This window comes from Ostrinia furnacalis, unplaced genomic scaffold, assembly GCF_004193835.3.
Source record: "Ostrinia furnacalis isolate ACB-3 unplaced genomic scaffold, ASM419383v2 OfSCF1656, whole genome shotgun sequence".
Lineage (NCBI taxonomy): Eukaryota > Metazoa > Arthropoda > Insecta > Lepidoptera > Crambidae > Ostrinia > Ostrinia furnacalis.
In genome coordinates this window covers 143,821-164,536 of record NW_021131895.1, presented here as the reverse complement: position 1 = coordinate 164,536, position 20,716 = coordinate 143,821, and the positions used below count along the sequence as shown (strand labels likewise).

At 39.0% G+C, this 20,716-nt stretch overlaps 2 protein-coding genes across 6 annotated transcripts; both read right to left on the bottom strand.

Moving 5' to 3' along the window:
- Nucleotides 1-1,107: 1,107 nt before the first annotated feature.
- On the bottom strand, nt 1,108-12,946 carry Ppcs (phosphopantothenoylcysteine synthetase). 3 transcript variants are annotated; one of them, XM_028305390.1, is made up of 8 exons: nt 12,813-12,946; nt 11,658-11,806; nt 8,012-8,240; nt 7,374-7,588; nt 6,261-6,446; nt 5,717-5,819; nt 4,372-4,517; nt 1,108-3,531 (listed from the first exon to the last, which is right to left on the bottom strand). In XM_028305390.1, exons 2-7 carry the CDS (start codon nt 11,787-11,789, stop codon nt 4,414-4,416), a joined length of 969 nt encoding a protein of 322 aa, XP_028161191.1. In that variant the 5' UTR covers nt 11,790-11,806; nt 12,813-12,946; the 3' UTR covers nt 1,108-3,531; nt 4,372-4,413. The 3 variants fall into 3 exon arrangements, with proteins under 3 accessions (XP_028161191.1, XP_028161190.1, XP_028161192.1); XM_028305389.1 differs by lacking the exons at nt 7,374-7,588; nt 8,012-8,240 and adding exons at nt 10,011-10,225; nt 10,624-10,852 and having other exon boundaries at nt 1,109-3,531; XM_028305391.1 differs by lacking the exons at nt 7,374-7,588; nt 8,012-8,240 and adding exons at nt 10,011-10,225; nt 10,624-10,852 and having other exon boundaries at nt 1,109-3,531; nt 11,658-11,809; nt 12,843-12,940.
- Nucleotides 12,947-13,651: 705 nt separating this feature from the next.
- On the bottom strand, nt 13,652-20,377 carry LOC114353387 (synaptic vesicle 2-related protein-like). Of its 3 annotated transcripts, XM_028305371.1 has the most exons (12): nt 20,325-20,377; nt 19,233-19,297; nt 18,652-18,813; nt 17,919-18,081; nt 17,482-17,603; nt 16,997-17,241; nt 16,533-16,663; nt 15,738-15,864; nt 15,116-15,208; nt 14,365-14,555; nt 13,980-14,107; nt 13,652-13,784 (listed from the first exon to the last, which is right to left on the bottom strand). In XM_028305371.1, the coding sequence occupies exons 2-12, from the start codon at nt 19,294-19,296 to the stop codon at nt 13,678-13,680; spliced, it is 1,533 nt and encodes a 510-aa protein (XP_028161172.1). In that variant the 5' UTR covers nt 19,297; nt 20,325-20,377; the 3' UTR covers nt 13,652-13,677. The 3 variants fall into 3 exon arrangements, with proteins under 3 accessions (XP_028161172.1, XP_028161171.1, XP_028161173.1); XM_028305370.1 differs by lacking the exon at nt 20,325-20,377 and having other exon boundaries at nt 19,233-19,579; XM_028305372.1 differs by lacking the exons at nt 18,652-18,813; nt 20,325-20,377 and having other exon boundaries at nt 19,233-19,577.
- Between the last annotated feature and the right edge of the window lie 339 nt (nt 20,378-20,716).

The following is a 20,716-nucleotide window of genomic DNA, read 5'->3' as shown; positions in this document are numbered from 1 at the left end:
AGAATTTCCATGTAGTGTAACTAAAGTTCTTGTCAATGAGGGTTTTCGCGATTAAAAAATCCGCCAGATGGCAATACGTAGACGCGAGGTCCAAATGCTGCATGATTGGTTATTTTTGACATGACATTGACAGATATGTCAAAATCCACCAATCATGCAGCATTTGGACCTCCCGTCTACGTATTGCCATCTGGCGGATTTTTCAATCGCGAAAACCCTCATTCAGGTAAAATGTACGAATGGTTCGTAAAATGGTGTGCACTTTCAAGTGACACCACAAAATTAATGGAGCGGCTCGTTGTTCTGTTACAAGTAAATGCTCTAATCTATGCTCACCTTTATAGTTGACATTGGCAAAATGAAAATCATTGGCAGTTTTTTTTATTGAAAGTGCTTTATGTATAAAAATTAGTATTCTATGAAGAATGGACTCTACATACCTATTTTGAGCTAATAGAAATGACATAAATGATTTGTCAGTTGGCACTATAAAATAAAAACAACATAATAGCGGAATGCTAAGATTTGGAGCAAGTATTGGCAATTTTTAATGTAACCAGTCAAATGTACTTCCATTTTTAGATATGTTTATCCTTTGTCACATTATTAAACTAAACACATCAAGTAAAAACATAGAACGCATTAAAATATGTATAGAAAATGCACACAAATATGTATAGGGAAATGCTAAGATTTCTCAACAGATGGCGTGACAACGTCAACAAGGTCACGTGACAGTTTTATAGTGGCGCCATCTGCGCCGAGTTGGGAGTAAAGTTCCCTATTACATCAACAATATTTAAAACTACATACGAATACGCTCTAATACATACATATGAATAATCTGAACATCCACATAATATTTATGCAATAAATACCCTTTAATATCCAATAATTTACCTAAACTTAACAATTAGAACATACTGAACCCTTCTATAATATGCTTAACACAGCAAATACAAATGTAAACCTTTTAGATAGTAGCCAATAAAATTATGAAATACAATTTTGTTTTCAAGAGCGTGTTACACGCTTTTTTTTACAAACCACACATATGTACTCGTATAATTACTTTATAATAAATAACTAAATTTTGCAATAAAAAACATAATTTCAAGAATTTTCCCTCCTGATATGTAGAACTCTATACATACGATATAGACAACAAGACATTTTGAAAACGAATAAAAATCTCATAAATACAACATATTTTCGTTATAGACATCAATACTTGAATACCCACTCGATTACACTTTATAATACTTTAACACTAAGAGTTCTTTTTGATTGGATAACAGCTACCTTTGATCAATAATATCAATTCGGAATAGTGCAGTTCACCTATTAGGCCAGAGGGGCTGCCCACTTCTGGCCTTTGTTTCTGGGCTAGAGGGGGGAGAGGGCAGCTTAGGCCAGGGTTGTCTTGACAGTCTGAGCCATGGGGGCAAATTAAGGCAGGGTCACCCACTCTTCTAAGAACATAAGGTAGGTTTTAGATGCCTCCCTGCCCCCTTCTGTATGTAGCTAGTGCAAGATATGACACTTGAAGTTTGGTGTACAACCAAGTCATACATTAATAGCTTCAGGTTGCCTACATAAAAGATATCACTGATCAAAGTTCATAGCATCTTTTGTTAACTACAAAAGTAGATTACATTTTTCATTCTTTCTGAGGGTTACACTTTACCTACTTTTAATGTTTGAATGAATGTAACCCTATCCGTTAATATACAATATACCAAAAGATACTAGCATGGTCCTAAAGAAGATAATTCGAGATAGTTAAGACACCACGAGGGTATACATTACAAATTACACTCAAATACAACACCGACAGTCGTTTATGTATACGTTAATAGAGTATAGTCGACACCAGAAATCCGAAAAATATACGTTGATTTAGATTCCAAAACATAATCAGCATGATGATGGCAGCTTACGAATGCATAAGTACAAAAGTTGTGCTATTTTATACAAGCTGTTGTTTGTGTATAAAAATCTAAATTACTGAGGTTCTCGGAGCCCTAAATCAGCTATCCAAATAAAAAGTTTGTATATCCATTAGGTCACCGAAGCGAACCAGGAACGAAATGGAGGCGCTCTATAGGCCTACTACTTAGTTTTGGATCTAACTGTTACCGTCTCTCATGCTAGCATCTCGCTTTGCGTGAGAGAGATGACAATATTCGAAACTTTGCGTAACGTTTTTCGGAGTAATCCCATTGAATTTAAACCGAAATTAAGTGTGTAAAGCTATGCAATTCATTTCGTCAACCTTAACGACTCCTTATTTTATATCTAATAACACTTCCAAGTATTCTATAATGATAAAATGTATATGTTTTCACGACAACAATATTGGAAGTATGATCTGCAATATTTGCTCAGTTTAATTATAATGATATTATTCATATTTACATATGAAGTGTAAAATATATTTATTAAATATAATTTGATACATACAACAGTACGTAAATAAAGTATATTCCACCAGTACACAAGAGAAGGAAATGGTACACTGCGTGTTTAATAATTGGTGTTATAAAATATATGTCATTATCAAATGATATGAATTTCACTTAGATGGTATCATTATCTTGAAAGGTAGACATACATCCAGACTCGATCAAATTAATAACAATTCTCTTCATAATTCTCTTTATATTGGAAAAATCTATGATTAGTTAAAATTAAATTTTACTTCCCTTCTGTACTAACCTTCTCAGAACCAACTTCATAATACTTTTCTTAGCACCTCTAAGGTCTTATGTAAAGGTCTGAAGACTCTGTTACTCCTATGCAATATACAGGTTTTTTTAAAAGAATTTTTAAAATCTTGCAATTTTGAAAATACTACGAGAGAAACCACCAGAGTAGTCAGAGAATCCCGACCTTTTCAATTTGGTAAAGTTTTTTCACATATACAAACATTCCAATTCTATACACAATAAAGACATATAAAACCTATAAATAGACGATTACTGGGGCACATGGAGATTTATAAAACTCTAACAAGTACACACAAGTAACCTACTTCTATAATATACAGGGTGAACTAGTTACAAACAACACGAGAAATGTCCATCAATTTGGATATAACTAATTTAATCATCCTGTATACTACTCGAGTTGCGAGTATCCTCAATACAAAATGACCTCCTTATAGATATTGTAGGTAGACTAAACAAAACAAATTGTTATTATCTTCACAAATATTCAAGTATCAATAATTAAATGGTGTTACAAATAAATTGCCCTGTCCCTTTGCAGTTTTAACTAAGGCTGAGTACACGTCCGCACCAGTAGGGCTATTACGAAACACTGTTCGTGTAGTTTCGGGTCTGTCTGTCTCCGTCGAACATGCTGGGATCTCGCTTTGCGTGAAGGGGATGGAACATTCGAAACTTCGAATAACGTTTTTCGGAGTAGCCCCGCTGTCCGTCAGAATGAATCACTCGCGTGTAATTTAGGAGGTCATGGTACTCTTATACTACGTTGTCCGCAGCGTGGCTGTGGCTCGTCCGCGGCGGCCTAGCGAAATAAAATAGGTTCTTTAAATTGTTGAAAATCAAGGATGAAGTTGATAGGTAATGAAACCTTAGAGTTATAAAGGATGGCCGATGCTATGGGAAGCAAAAAATGGTATTTTTAGGGATGTAACGATTCCGATACCGATATATCGGCATTTCCAGTTAATAAAACTGTGAAAAAAAATTCGCGCTTGGGAACGCATTGTCACTCCATTTTTTGTGCCACTTTGATAGATAATATTTCATATCGAATGTGATTTAATTATGAATAAAATTAATTAAACATTTTTTTTGGACAATGGTAAGTAGCATTAGATATTAAATTAAAGGTGGTTCAGCACATTTTGCTAGTTACCTAAATAGTTGTTTTTGAATTGGCTTTTCATTGCAGGACCGTTCATTGTGGAAAACCTTGGGGGAGGCCTTTGTCCAGCAGTGGACGTCATTTGGCTGAAACGACGACGACGAATTGGCTTTTCATCAATTTAGGTGTTTACTTTTATGTATTTAAAAAGTACATTTATATTTTTTATCTACTAAGCCATCGATATCGGTATTGGTATCGGTATCGCCATTTATTTCACACAGTAATCGGTATCGTATCGGCAGAATCATATCGTTACGTATTTTTTGCCGAAAGACCATGCGTATTGCGGTCACTCACCAATTTCGTTGTTCGTAATCGTAGTGTTGTGGCCACTCGCCAACTAAGCGACAGAGCACATTGGACAACGAATCGCGGCGACAGACGCGGCCACAAAACGCGTGCGCGCGCCATTTCGCTGTGAAATAGTGTGTTAGTGTGCACTGTCGCTTAGTGTATAGTAGTGGTGTGCCTCACCTATTCCGGCGTGAGGTAGAGGCGGCGGCGGACGCGCGACAATCAGCGCGGCTGCGGCGGCGGGTCGGCGCGCTCGCCCGCGCCCGCCAAATGTTCGCTGTGCAAGCGAACGATCTCGCACACGATCGCCGACTCGATGTCCACGCCTGTGGATCGGGTAGAGGTAATAAATACTAGTTAAGCCTTGATCACACGTACCGAGTAAACGGGCGAGACAGTGATGTAAGCGAGTAGCTGTTCACACGTGTTTTGAAATTAGCACAGTCAATTCAGTTCTATTGAGACTTTTCTTTTTCTCTAATCTGTGGACGTGACGTCAATCATTTGGCCGAGTGGCCAGTGGCGAGACAGTGCACGTTCAGACCTGCCGAGCGAGCGAGCGAGACAGTGCGGGGAAGCGGGAGGGTGGATACTCGGCCTAGTAAGTTGAACGGGAGTCGAGCTACTGTCTCGTCGCTTTGCTCGGCCGAGAGCACTGTCTCGCCCGATTTCTCGGTACGTGTGATCAAGGCTTTAGTGTTGCATCGATATACTATCGGTAATCTATCGATACTTGTTAGCGACACGAGCTCTATCTACACCGCCACGTGTGCCACCTACATCAATCACCACGGTAACAACGGATCCTCATCCCTAACTGGCGTCGTTCGGCGGGACTCCCAACCTCTTTCTCCACGAGCCATGACCGTCATCAATAGGCTAGATGACAAAATTTCAATTATTTGTCCGTCAGACAGATAATTAGACTCATATTTTTTATTTTCTTTCATAATTAAATAATAACAGTGCTACATCGAGTTGAATGGCACATCACGCTTGAGTAGAATTTTTACTCAAAAGTGACGTCACGCGACATTTCAACTCAATATTAATACTGTAATTATTCGATTAGGGAAAAAAACAAAAAATATGAGTCTAATATTTTCTAATTATCTGTCTGACGGACTAAATAGAATTTCGATTTAATTACCCAGTCATCATCCCTATTGCTATCAAAGATTTGTAATACTGGATTCATCTCAAGAATCATCTCATTTAAACATCTGCCCCAACAATGCTTAAGGCAAAATCGGATCAATATCAATGTAATCGTTAAGTAACATGTGGTAAAAGAAATTAAGTATGATTTAAACAAATCCTGAGTCTCCTGAGAGACGTTTGAACTGGAAATATCCAGCCTCATCGCATTTATCGTAATATACAAATTAAGTTCAAAAATGTAACAATTGCTTCGCAAAAATAGCTCTTTTTGTGCCGTGAATAAGGTCGGTCTCAACTTCAATAATAATTCATATTTTGGGCTGTTAACTCTATATAAAAATAAAATAGAATAAATAAAACTTACCAGCGTGTACTTCTTCTCTAGTAAGAACAATTTCTTGGCTCGCCTCAGGCGACACTAGGATCACCCTGTGATGGCGCGTCTGTAGGAGGTTTGCTACGACCATCTGAAATAAAAGACAAAAGTTCTTCTAGAAGCAGTGGACATAAAAAAAATGTTGTCCAAAACGTGTTAATCGGTCAGCAACTATTGTCCAAAACTTGTAAATCGGCGGGTAACCATTGTCCAAAACGTGTTAATCGGACAGCAGCTATTGTCCAAAACTTGTTAATCGGCGGGCAACCATTGTCCAATACGTGTTAATCGGTCAGCAACTTTTGTCCAAAACTTGTAAATCGGTCAGAAACTTTTGTCAAAAACTTGTTAATCGGACAGCAACTATTGTCCAAAACGTGTTAATCGGTCAGCAACCACTGTCCAAAACGTGTTAATCGGTCAGCAACCATTGTCCAAAACGTGTTAATCGGTCAGCAACTATTGTCCAAAGCGATAAACATTAACTACTTTAAAAAGGAGAAACGATGTCTGATCTCTTAGTAATATTTACCTTATGTTTATACTTGTCTAGGGCAGCTCTGGCTTTGGGTATGAGCAGGTTCTCATCAGTTTCCAGCTTGAAGGACACCACATAAGCGGCGGGCACCCACAGGTTAACCAGAGGAGCCAACATCTTGGGCACCAGGTGTAGTTGGATGATAGGCGCACCGCTGGCTGACTGCATCTTGTGGGTAGGCTGGAAAGAATTTGGATTATTATTTACTCATCACAGTTCTTATTGTAAAAGGGTCATTGGATGAAGTGACAGTAGTAATAGGTAAGTATACCTATGTTTGGTATATGACAGCCACCTTGAGAATTTAAAACATGTTGTGTATTTTTTCCAAAATTAATGCTGTTTCGATTCTTTTTATAATGATCCTTTGATCAGACTCACCACTCTATCTTTAGACACATAGAAGCCCGATACCGCAGCGGCCAGGTACAACACAGCCCTGGATCCTAAGTTGGCCAGTCACTCGCAGGCCGCGTACAGCAGAATGGGCTCTAAGACTTAAGTATTAAAGTCTCAATTCGACTCACCACTCTATCCTTAGACACATAGAAGTCCGATACTGCAGCGGCTAGATACAACACGGCCCTAGCGCCCTAGTTGGCCAAGCACTCGCCACCTGCGTACAGCAGAATGGACTCTAAGACTTACGTATTTAAAGTCTCAATCCCACTCACCACTCTATCCTTAGGCACGTAGAAGTCCGGTACTGCAGCGGCTAGATACAACCCAGCCCTAGCTCCTAAGTTGGACGGGCACTCGCAAGCCGCGTACAGCAGAATAGGCTCTAACACGTAATTATTAAAGTCTCTATTCCTACTCACCACTCTGTCCTTAGGCATGTAGAAGTCCGACACCGCAGCGGCTAGATACAGCACAACCCTGGCAACTGGCACCCAAATTAAAGCCGCGCACAGCAAGATGGGTGCTAACACGTAAGTATTAAAGTCTCAATTCGACTCACCACTCTATCCTTAGGAACGTAGAAGTCCGATACTGCAGCAGCTAAGTACAGCACGGCTCTAGCGCCCTAGTTGGCCAAGCACTCGCCACCCGCGTACAGCAGAATGGGCTCTAAGACTTAAGTATTAAAGTCTCAATTCGACTCACCACTCTGTCCTTAGGCACGTAGAAGTCCGACACCGCAGCTGCTAGGTACAGCACAGCCCTGGCTCCCAGGTTGGCCAGGCACTCGCAAGCAGCTCTCAGTAGCCAGAAGTATTCCGATACTGTGGTAAAGGCCACGTGCAAGATGGCACCTGCAGCGTGCGCTGCTTTGTATCGCAGCAGGATCGGAGCTAACACGTCTACGCTGTCTGGTTTAACTGGAAGAGACGAAAATACAATCTACAGGACAGTTCCATCTGGTGAAAGTCGCGGGAACCGGCTGGATGCGGGCAGCGCAGAACCGGACGGTAATGGAAATTCTTTGCCTTTGTCCAGTGGTGAACCTCTTTTGGTTGAACATAGATTATAATATTATCCTCCTCGTAAACCGCATACACAGCCATTTTAGTGCCGAAATGAAAAAGGAGGTGGAAATTCGAATCCAGTGTTGACAAACAAAAACACACATTTTGGTGTTCAAATACAGCAGTAGGTAGTAGTTTATAATTTCAGTTCATGAATAGCTTTGTGACAATACAAATTAATAGATCAAGCTTTGGAATGACATTAGAAAACAGCGGATTTGCACGCAAGATTAGAAGCACTTTTCTTTCAAAAGAATCAAAATCCACACTTCTTACCTGTAATGCTAGTATTGGGCCCTCTCTCCTGTATATCCAGCATATCAAGCAGCTTCTGCCCGCTGAAGTGCCGAGTGAAGGGCTCCAGCGACTTCTGCCGGTGCATGAAGATGACGGCGTATCCTTGCTCCAAGAAATACTCGGCAGAGGCCGATCCTCGCGTGCCGGCGCTGAAGTTGTCAACGAAGCGAACCGTGTTGTGTTCGAGCGGCACTGTGGTGCCTCCGGACTGGGGAATAAGGTTCAAAATAATTCTGCAGTCTTCAACATTAAAAGCAGTATACAGGGTGTCACATAAAAGTAGTGTCAAGCCAGAGGTAGAGCATCACTAGGGCTATCCAAATCACCCCCACGTATGTTCCGCGATTTTTGATAGTTTTCGAGTTTTAGGACAGCCTGTATATTCTACTCTGGACATCTCTTTTACTCGCCTTGTTACAATGGCATTTGAGAGAGACAGATAGAGCTAATCTCTTTCACGATTTTTAATTAATGCATGTCTATTATTAGGGTAGTAAGAGCTGTCCATTTAAAAGAAAAATCGATGACGTCACTAGTGCGCGAACACGTTGATCGGAAATTACCGGAAATTGAATAGGTACCACTTTCTTGTTTTGCATGGCTAATGATAAATCAATTAATACATAAATACGTACTTGAACAACTGATATAACATTTTTGTTTTCCAATTGGAATTAATTTGATAAGACATCTTAATAATCCATATCATTATGAATTTTTTTTAGATATTATATGTAGGAATGTCCTACATTTCCACCCCCAAAAATCACTCAATGTCATTCACACTACTCATTCACAACTAAATCTGTATAATTAAATACANGGGAGGGGTCCTAAGTTTCGTGACATCACATTTCAATTGTTTCAAATATTTGATATAATGTTGATTTCATAAAAAAAAAGTTACTTAATTTAAATGGAAATAAAACTAATTTCAGAACTGCTGTTTATTTAATAATTTTTCTATGTGAAATTGCAAAACATGTGACGTCACACTAGGGAGGGGGGGGCCTCAGAAATGTGACCACCTGTGACAAGGACGGAGGGGGGCTCAAAAAATCATGAAATTCGTGTGACGTACTTTATGGATAGTTTTTTCTGAAAAAGAGTCATTGGATGAAGTGACATTAGTAGTAGGTAAGTATACCTTCGTTTGGTATTATGACAGCCACTTTGAGAATTTAAAACATGTTGTGTATTTTTTTCCAAAATTAATGCTGTTTCGATTCTTTTTATAATTATCCTTTGATCACACTCACCACTCTATCCTTAGGCACGTAGAAGTCCGATACCGTGCCTAGATACAACACAGTCCTAGCTCCTAAGTTGGCCAGGCACTCGCAAGTCGCGTGCAGCAGAATGGGCTCTAAGACATAAGTATTAAAGTCTCAATTCCACTCACCACTCTATCCTTAGGAACGTAGAAGCCCGATACCGCCGCGGCTACATACAACACAGCTCTAGTTCCTAGGTTAGCCAGGCACTCGAAGGCAGCGCACTGTAAGATGGGCTCTAAAACGTAAGTATTAAAGTCTCAATTCCCACTCACCACTCTATCCTTAGGCACGTAGAAGTCCGATACTGCAGCGGCTAGATACAACACAGTCCTAGATCCTAAGTTGGCCAGGCACTCGCAAGCCGCGTACAGCAGAATGGGCTCTAAGACTTAAGTATTAAAGTCTCAATTCGACTCACCACTCTATCCTTAGGAACGTAGAAGTCCTATACCGTGCCTAGATACAACACAGTCCTAAGTTGGCCAGGCACTCGCAGGCCGCGTACAGCAGAATGGGCTCTAAGACTTAAGTATTAAAGTCTCAATTCGACTCACCACTCTATCCTTAGGAACGTAGAAGTCCGATACCGCAGCGGCCAGGTACAACACAGCCCTGGATCCTAAGTTGGCCAGTCACTCGCAGGCCGCGTACAGCAGAATGGGCTCTAACACGTAATTATTAAAGTCTCTATTCCCACTCACCACTCTATCCTTAGGAACGTAGAAGTCCGACACCGCAGCTGCTAGGTACAGCACAGCCCTGGCTCCCAGGTTGGCCAGGCACTCGCAAGCAGCTCTCAGTAGCCAGAAGTATTCCGATACTGTGGTAAAGGCCACGTGCAAGATGGCACCTGCAGCGTGCGCTGCTTTGTATCGCAGCAGGATCGGAGCTAACACGTCTACGCTGTCTGGTTTCACTGGAAGAGACGAAAATACAATCTACAGGACAGTTCCATCTGGTGAAAGTCGCGGGAACCGGACGGTAAAGGAAATTCTTTGCCTTTCTCCAGTGGTGAACCTCTTTTAGTTAAACATAGATTATAATATTACACTCCTCGTAAACCGCATACACAGCCATTTTAGTGCCGAAATGAAAAAGGAGGTGGAAATTCGAATCCAGTGTTGACAAACAAAAACACACATTTTGGTGTTCAAATACAGCAGTAGGTAGTAGTTTATAATTTCAGTTCATGAATAGCTTTGTGACAATACAAATTAATAGATCAAGCTTTGGAATGACATTAGAAAACAGCGGATTTGCACGCAAGATTAGAAGCACTTTTCTTTCAAAAGAATCAAAATCCACACTTCTTACCTGTAATGCTAGTATTGGGCCCTCTCTCCTGTATATCCAGCATATCAAGTAGCTTCTGCCCGCTGAAGTGCCGAGTGAAGGGCTCCAGCGACTTCTGCCGGTGCATGAAGATGACGGCGTATCCTTGCTCCAAGAAATACTCCGCGGAGGCCGACCCCCGCGTGCCCGCGCTGAAGTTGTCCACGAAGCGAACCGTGTTGTGTTCGAGCGGCACTGTGGTGCCTCCGGACTGGGGAATAAGGTTCAAAATAATTCTGCAGTCTTCAACATTAAAAGCAGTATACAGGGTGTCCCAAAAAGTAGTATCAAGCTGAAGCCCAGAAGCAGAGCATCACTAGGGCTATCCAAATCACCCCCATGTATGTTTCGTGATTTTTGATAGTTTTTTCGAGTTATAGTTGGCTTGACACTACTTTTTGGGACATCCTGTATATTCTACTCTGGACATCCCCTTTACTCGCCTTGTGTATGGCATTTGAGAGAGAGATAAAGCCAATTTCTTTCACTCATTTTAAGTAATGTATGTCTCTTATTAGAGTAGTATGAGCTGTTCGTACGTGACTGCCATAGATTTAAAAGAAAAATCGATGACGTCACTAGTGCGGGAACACGTTGACTAACAAGCTAAAATATCTATTGATTTTTAAGGAAATTAAAATTGTATTTTACAGGAAATTGAATACCACTTTCTTCGTTTTGCATGGCTAATAAATAAATTAATTAATACATATAACATACTTGAACAACTGATATAACATTTTTGTTTTCCAATTGGAAATAATGTATTACATATCATCATGAAAATTTGTTAGATATTATGAGTAGGAATACGGCCCTGCGTACGATGACTTTTAGTGGCAAAAACGGCCTATGTTTATTACTTAATATCTTCGTAAGTAATGGTCCGATTTAGATAATTCAAAAAGATATATCTTTCTTAAGTCTTAAAGATTAACATAGATAGTTTTATTGAATTTTCTACAACAGTACTGATCCTCAGTAACTAAATANTAAATACATTTGAATATACTCACAGTCACAAGTGCAATTTTGTTCCCGTACTGATCATGGCGTTCACAGAACTCTTTCAGCAGCGACCGGTTGTCTTCAAAGTCAGTCGGAGGGAGGTGCACAGCAAAGAACTCCTCCCACGAACCACTCGCCATGGTGAGCGATAAGACGCCTGCTTAAGAGGTTACGGACAACTATCAACAAACTAATTTATGTATAAAGAAAAGAAAGATAGGAGAAGAAATGTTATGATGCTTTAATAAAGTTATAGAAGAAAATTTCTATTGTGAAAACCTTAGAAAAATAAAAAAGTTTACAAAACACAAGGTGTAGCTATGCTTTATGAAGATAATTCTATTTTTACAAATTTTTTAATCAAGGAGTTAGTATAATAATGTTGTAATGCGTAAAAATATAATCACTAGTGAAAGTGATACAAAAAATGGTCATAAGTACAAGTTAGTTCCTGCTAAGAGGATTACCATTGAAACTCAATACACTCTGATTTGCATGGGAAGTCTTACCCAAACTTGTGGGCTTTCCCTCCACACGAAATATGTGGGGGTTGATAATGCTGCTGGCAATCTTACTTTAAATTTTCAGGAACCTACTTTCTGAAGAAATTGTGAAGTTCAATATCAATTTAAAATTGATATTACATAATTATTTATTTTAAAATTAATAATCACATCATTTCAATATAAAAAATGTCTTTAATTATAATCAATCCCACAATAGTGTACTTCTAAATAAGTTGTCAGATATTTACCAAATTGATTTGATAATGACTATAAATTCTATAAACTAATACTAATTGAGTGTTATGGAGACTAAGGAGTATATTTCATTGAGAAGATAATTTATAAACTTGATTCAAAACTATCTAGTTCACTTCAAATTATTAATTAGTATGACATGCGACTAAGAACACTTGTTGGGCATTATGCACTGTACACTTGGCACATTTAGTTCTCTAACTTAGCAGTGCCTTAAAAATTGGGCAGCGACTTATGTGGGTCGTAGGGCATCGACAACCACCCACAACACGTAACGCCCGGCGTGATGTCCCAGAACCAATATTTACAGGCTTGGTTTATGAAAAAATCAATGAGGACGCAGCCACTTTGCAGTAGTGACTTTGAGGGTGAAATTAAACGAATCTGCACACGACACTGTACCTTAGGGTGAAGCAGATGAAATCCTTGTACCTTGCTCAGCGGTGGCTACGACCCTGACCCCACAGAGATGCTTTTATTTCACATTTATTATTGGCCGAAGGAGAACACTAATCGTTATCAGAGGGCGACTGGCGTTTGATAACTGATTGACATCAGCTGTCAACTTTGACGTCGAACATTGACATTATTGAAAGTGTTTACGAGGCTTGTTTTCTAATTTATTGGTCAAATTTAAAAAAAAATTGTAAGAAATTCCTACTTAGTAGTCAGCGTTTTTAATAATTTTAATCCATACTTTTAAGTGTACTTTGCGCAAATGACTAGTATCTTATCATATTGGGATCTAAAACAAATAAAAATAATAAAAATTAAATTATATTTTTTCGCATGATTTGTTGATGCATAGACCTACTGTACCTTATACGGTACACCTATTTTAGACTGGAATAAACCGTATAAAAATAATCTCAATAATATTTTTTTTGTAGTCATGATATCTATTGTACTCTATTTTTAAAATGAAATTGATAAATAACATAATTTACAATGAATAATAAGAAATTATACCTTCTTAAATGCATTGTAAATATTTTTTTTGTTTTCTGTCGAGGAATTTCATAAATATTTCCGAAACCACTTGTTAAAACATATTTTTAAATATTTTTATGTAAAATAATCACTTTAAGCTTACTGTCACAATCATTTTTACAAATTAACAACAGTTTGGTACTTCGAAATATTTTCAAAAAGATACCGTACCACATAGGGTACGGTAGGGCTAAATGGGTTAAGCTTTATTTTTCAGATTCAGGCCAGGAAATGTACAAAAAAGTGCATTATTTATTTTTATTTAATAATTTATTAATCAAAAACTATCGATGCTTCCATCTGCCACTTCTTCCTCCAATATTTCGTGCTGTGTTGTTCTGGTACGGTGGTCGTTAGGGAGAAATGATGCTATCACTGTTGAAACTGAAAAGTAATGAAAATCACATGACTTGTGTTTACGAATTTCGAAATTATAAACAGAAACATTTCAGTTAAAACGGCTTTTAAATAACGATTTACATACTGATCCAATCCTTCTACTCTGATAAATAAATAGACTAGAACATTTATAATAACTTTCCTTAAAATAATTAAAGCAATATTATGAAAAATACGTACAAGCCAATGCAGACCCGTATACATAAAAGGCGATCTCGCAGTTGTTGGTGAGGAGGTAGTTAATCAACTGAATGGAGATGAAGTTGGCGATTCTACTTCCAGTCATTGTCAACGTTACTGCCAGTGCCCTAGAAAGAAAGTGATGATATTATCGTAAATTATTATCATAATTATATAATTAAAATTAAATATATATTAATATGATTATCATATAGGGCAATAGGGTTTAGATTACTTTTAATACATTAATAAATTAAATAGCAGACACAGCTAAACACATTAAGTTATTCACCAACTTCGACTAGCCTCGTAAATGGTTTTGTTCTGTCCATCCTTGGTCTGAGGTTCACGGCCATGCAGAGGCTGAGCTTTTTTGATTCCTTACCTCATGTACGTAGGGAAAAACGCGACGCACATAGCAGTGTAGAGCCCAAACACGACGATTCCCATGAGCTGCAGCACGAACAGAGCCGCGCTGGCGGCGGAGTACGGCACCAGGTTCACCAGCACACCGCTAGCGCCGCACACCGCTGTGATCGCCATGGCCAAGTTTCGGCGGCCGACTCGGCTGACCAACTAAAAAAACAGTATGGCATTTAAAACATGTCTAGAATGTTTTCAGTAGCGCAGTGGTTTAGTTATGAGAGAGTTATGATCGGTTAGCTCGTGAGTTCAATTCCCATGTCGATTTATAATAAAGGTAATGTATTATAAACATTGCATTGGCGGAACCTCACTTGATAAGTCTCGGCACATAAGTAAGTTAGATAGAACCGTAGAACACGGGTTCGAATCCCCCGCCCGCGCCGCTCGACTATTGTGGTGAGCCCACTTGTAACACAAGCTTATTTAGCTTAACACAAGGGGCTAACGGGACTACTTATTTGTAATTTGTGCAATACAAATTGCTAATAATAATCTTTAAAAAAAAAGTTAGGTAGGTCTTACTCCGTAGGTACTTGTTGCTTCGCCTGGAGGACTTTGCTATAAAATCATCAAGACAATTTCGTCTTTGTCTCAGTAGAATTGTATCATGCATCTGTCTTATTCGTATTTGCTGTGGTAAATGTGAACGAACGCCTCAAAAGTGGGCCGAGGTTAGTGAGTACCTACTTCTATAATAACAATGCACTTACCAGACTGACCGCAGTGTTGGTGAGAGACAGTATGACACCCACCACGAGGACGATTACGAGAGCACTCGAGTTCAACGCGCAAGTGCCACTTGACTGAAATGGTATAATCACGTATGTAAGCAACAGTGTTAACCACTCATGTGGCTTTACCCCTTAAGTGGTTAACACTGTTGCTTAATGGCACTATCATAATGAGCTTCCAATTTTGCGAAGTTACAGGGGTACCTACCTTTCTAAGTGTCTCGTTTTATCGCGGCTTAAACTCGTGTTGCGCATTAATACTAGCCAGGCCAGTAAACTAAGTAGGCATCGTTCAAATCACAATGAATATTATCTTATTTCGCGTAGACTAATTGAATTAGTACATAAATCCTCAAATGCCCTTCCAGCGCTTCGAGACAAACATTTGGCAAGTGCTGAGAAGAAGCACCGCAATAAATTCAGTCACCACTGTCTGTAGGTACCTACATAACTTCATAAGCACACATTGAAGCATGTACCCAAGCCTAAATAACTAATATGAAATGCACAGAATGCCAGTAATTCCCTGGCTAATTTCACAAACATGTTTATATTATATGCTAAAGCGATCATAATCTTATAGTAAGAGGCTGATACTCACTTCCTCTGAGTCCTTGACGCTGGTAGCTATGATGTCGCACAGGTTGAGATGAGTTCCATTTCCAGTGTGGGAAGTCTGCATGAAATGATTCGCTATTGTCGGAAGCCACACTTTGAAGGCTGAAAGTCTGAGAAGGTGGGTATTTTGTTAATAGAGTAAGAGCACTTTATAGTCACCTTCGGATATCCTATTTTAATGAGCTAGGACAAGTGCCTTAAGGCAGTGGCGGCGTAGCANTATAGCCTATGGCACCCCAGAATGGCACCCCCCCTGTCATGACATCACGACCGTCCTTGCCATGCAGATGCGTCAGTGAGTACTAATCTGCGCGACTTTGTCACCCCCTGATGCTTGGCACCCGGGGCGGACCGCCCCCACCGCCCCCCCCTTACGCCGCTACTGCCTTAAGGCTGCTCAACCTATTGAAGAGTCGGGCCAAATGGTGGATTCAGTCGTTAACGATGGGCCACTTACATTTCTGACATTTAACTTCAGAGAGGTCATAAAATTGGAACCGAGCTGTACTTACAGTGCGCGTCGAGATTTTTGAATTTGGTGTGTTCATACAATACTTGGGCGGGCCACTTTAAATTCTTAAATACGGCCTGGGGTTGGCAAGTCTCTAGCTAGGATTTATCTACTCATTGTTAATCGAATCAATCAATCTAGAAAACAATAACACCTTACTCTACATTAGGACTAATCCTTGACAGACAAGGGACGTTTGGTACCTATTTCATAGAGAATTTTATTGCCTACATTAAATATGATGTAACCAAATTAAATTTACCCAACTGGTCTAATAGGAAGAGGAGGTTCATGATGATCGTGTACTTCAGCAGAGGTTTCCGAAACAGCGGTGTTATGTGGTTGACTGTAGTAACCGCCCCTTCAGTGTGAGACCTTCGTCTAGTCAGACATTTTACCTATGAACGGTTGATTTGTTATATTACTATCGATAGTTATATCGGAAAGTCCTCTTAAATTATAGGAGCTTTTTCCAATTTGTATTTTGGATATTGCGAGTATTTGAGCCAAAGTAGCTACTAAACAAATATTGGTGGACGACACATTAAAATTAAGCCACTGCACTGATTTCATATTTACGTCAAATTGTTTATTAATTTAAATAGAACTGATAACCTTCGTGCAATGAGAAAAATCGCAGTGCGTTTACCCAGAGTCTGACATAATATTATTAGTATACTTGTTGCCAAAATATACTTAAGAAGTGTTTGGCTAAATGTCCTTCTACTTACTGGATATTCTTGAAGAGATCTTCTATTGTTTATTCCATGAATAATCTTCAAAATCTGCAACGCCTTCTGCTCTCTCCCCTTCGAATACACGAACTTGGGGCTCTCTTGCATGAAGTAGAGCCAGACGGCGGTTAGCACACTGGGCACGGAGTAGATGACTAGCAGGAGTCGCCAGGAGTTGAATTGGATGTCCAGATAAGGCAGGTAGAAGGAGAAGCTTAACGGTATTATTGGCATGGCTAAAACTAAACAAACAAGAACCTGTAAATACCTACCTAGGTTTATTACAAAGCATTACCTTAGGATGGCCACTTATTTACTGGCCCATTTATTGTCCTGAAGCAGTGGTAGGGTTAATACTGGGACGTGTAAAAGTGCTTTTTTAAAGTCTATTTACAGAAATAAATTAGTTTTATGAGTTTTTTGAGTTTTATGATGACAATAAAGATGATCAGAGTAATTTAGTTAACATATGAAGTTCATACCAGCCATGGTTCCCTGCGACAGAAGATAAATACTGGAGACCATCATCACGACGATGGTTCGGCGATCTATCGGCACACATTCACTTAGAAGAGTCATTGCCAGTGAGTACTGCCCTGCGATCCTAGAAAGGATAAATAACAATTAGAGGAACAATATCGATATTGTATAGTTATATCCACTGCTAATATACCTAAAAAACTAGGCGTCCCGTTGAAACTTTCAGAGCGCCCTAGTTACGAGGGGTCTAATGCCCGTTTTCACCATCAGTTCCTAACTTTTAAGTGACCCCTATGGAGACACATAACAGGAATTTTGTTTTCAAAGGAGTCACTTAAAAATTAGGGATTGATGGTGAAAGCGAAGTTTACAGCTCCTCATTTCTTTGCCCTTATATTGAACGTGTGAACGGTGTCTATTCAAAAGCTACACCACTTACATCAAAGAAGCAATAAACTGCAACACCAGCAGCATCACCCAGTCCACCGACAAGCTGGATACCATGTTGATTGCTGCTCCCAAGAGCAATGACAAAATGAGGGTGCGTCTTCGGCCGTGCTGGTCCGCCCAGTAGCCCCATACGATGGCACCCAGTATGGACCCTATAATATTTACCACAGGATTAATTGGTCATGGATTACAAATTGTGAACATAAAAGGCACATTAAATACTTAACAACGAATTTTTGACGACTCTAGAGATGTAGGTAGACCCACACAAATCTATTTTGATGTTATTCTCAATATCGTTGAGGGAAAAGGAAAAAATATTTATATAGGATATTTTCAGGATCTCTACACGTGAAGAAGACTGTGTTCTGTTCCATTTAAAAAATAATAGAGTGCCCGGTTTTTGGTAAACAAAGCCTAAGTACTCTCAAACAAACAAGTAATATAATTACATAGGCTTTAATCCTTTAAGCTCCGCGAATCTAGACACAATAGATAATCAATTGTTATGACATTAATTAATGCCGTCTGGGACTCAATCGGTTAAAAAACACTTTTACACGTCCCAGTATTAACCCTACCACTGCTTCAGGACAATAAATGGGCCATTGCTGAGTAGAAGCAGCGCAAAACACTCAGTCACTATTATCAGCCTCTTTTTCAAGGGTTTACAGACTTTGAAATACACACAGTTATAAATATTTATGCGAGCTAGCACGCACCAACAATAGGCCCAGCCACCAGCATGCCCTGCTGAGCGCTAGTGGTCTGAAGGTCGCAGGCGCTGACGGGCGCTACGATGGTGCTGCTGAAGAAGATACACGCTAACGATATTATCGCCACTCCAGCCAGGCATGTTAACATGTAGCTGTATGCGCCGAATCCTAAAAAGAAAGAAAGAAAAACATTTGTTTGGTACCAAAAAATAAAAACATTAAGTAGACCAGGTAGAGAGCTTTTGGAGTTTCTTTTCGATCGAAGTTTGATCAGCAACATTTAAGGCTGGGGCTGGGACTTCACTTGCTGGTGGTAGAGCTTGTTCGGTACAGACACTTTTCCAAGGAATTTAATCATACTCGTAAATACCCGTACAAAAGTCAAAATTTCATAGGAAATATTACTGATTTTATTTTATTTTATTTGTTTAACAATGTTTCAACAGCATTAAATTGTACATAAATTATTATAAATATTAAATACTTAGATAATCCAGCCGATTAATTTCCCTGGAAATCATTGAAGCAGGCCTAATTCATGGATGTGATGTGGCTGAAATGGTGATGAATATATTTAAATATCCTACCTGTTTTACTGAGGGCTTCTTCAAATGTAACTTTTTCTGCATCCCCAATTTTGTCATCTTGCATTCTGATTAACAGATTATTTTAACACAAAACAAAATACACACAGTACACATTCACTATTAAATTAGTAGCAGTTTTTAAATAATTTGCTATCGCTGTGATTCTTAATTGGACGCTCTTATAAACTTTTATGAGTAGTCTAGACAAATACACCGATTAATATGCATAATTATTTTATCAAGCGTACTTTGTTGCTGAGGTAGTTACTTGTGATTGGCTTTTTAATCAGTTTTCAATGGTCTCACAAGTGCTTTCTAATGCTATTGTGGTTAAAGTGGTCTTACAGAGTTACCTACTCCCTCTACCTGATGACAGGTTCGATTTCCAGCACGTCAACTAAAAATAACTAATTATGTAGTTATTCCTAGTTATGCTTCATCCATATAGTTTCATTTATTTTTTCATTTACTTTTATTTAAAGTCATCCGTGAGTGGTAGCGCTTTAAAAGTCATAAGTGCATTAGAATTTAAGGGTTCCAATTACATTCACGCATGGGAGTTATTGGAGAATAGGTTTCATAACGAGCGACTTTTGGTGCATAATCATGTGAAGGCATTATTTAATGTTCCGTCTGTCACTAAGGAATGTCCACAACAGATTCGATTGTTGATTGATAGCATATTACGTAACTTACGCGCCTTAAAATCTTTAAATGAACCGACAGACAACTGGGATACATTAATAATTTACTTAATTATTTCAAAGCTAGACGTATCAACTGAACGGGAATGGGAAAATCACAAAGGTTCAATTATTGGATCTAACACGCACACAAAAATAACCTTAGACGAATTTTATTGCAATTTTTACGTAACCGAGCGTACGTAATACGTTAGAAATAATATTCATTTAAATCGTCCTAAAGGCACTGTTACTTCCGTTCGAAACACTTATGACTCAAAACGGCAACAATCACAAACCACTCATAGTTATGTCACTACGAATAAACCTAAAGAAAAACGCATACGTCACTGTTTAATGTGTAAAGATCATCACGCACTTTATGCTTGCACAGTTTTCTTAAATTTACCCATAGAAAGTAGATTAACATTCGTAGATAAACATAAACTTTGCCGTAACTGTTTGCGTGCCGGTCATTCAATTACTGACTGCTTATTCGGTCCCTGTAAACAGTGTCAGTCGAAACACCACAGTTTATTACATTCAGATATAAATAAACTTGACGGTCAATCGAAAATAATAATTAAAAATTTGAACGGTAGTAGCACATCGACCGCCTTGCATTCCTCAACCGTTAACTCGAGTACGCCCAAGATACTGCGCGGTACACAAATTGTGTTTCTTTCCACTGTATTGATAGAAGTTGCGGACGATAAAAACGAATTTCATACCGTCCGAGCTCTTCTTGACAACGGAATGCATTATTACAGAAAACTTATGTTAAACGTTTAAACGCATCTT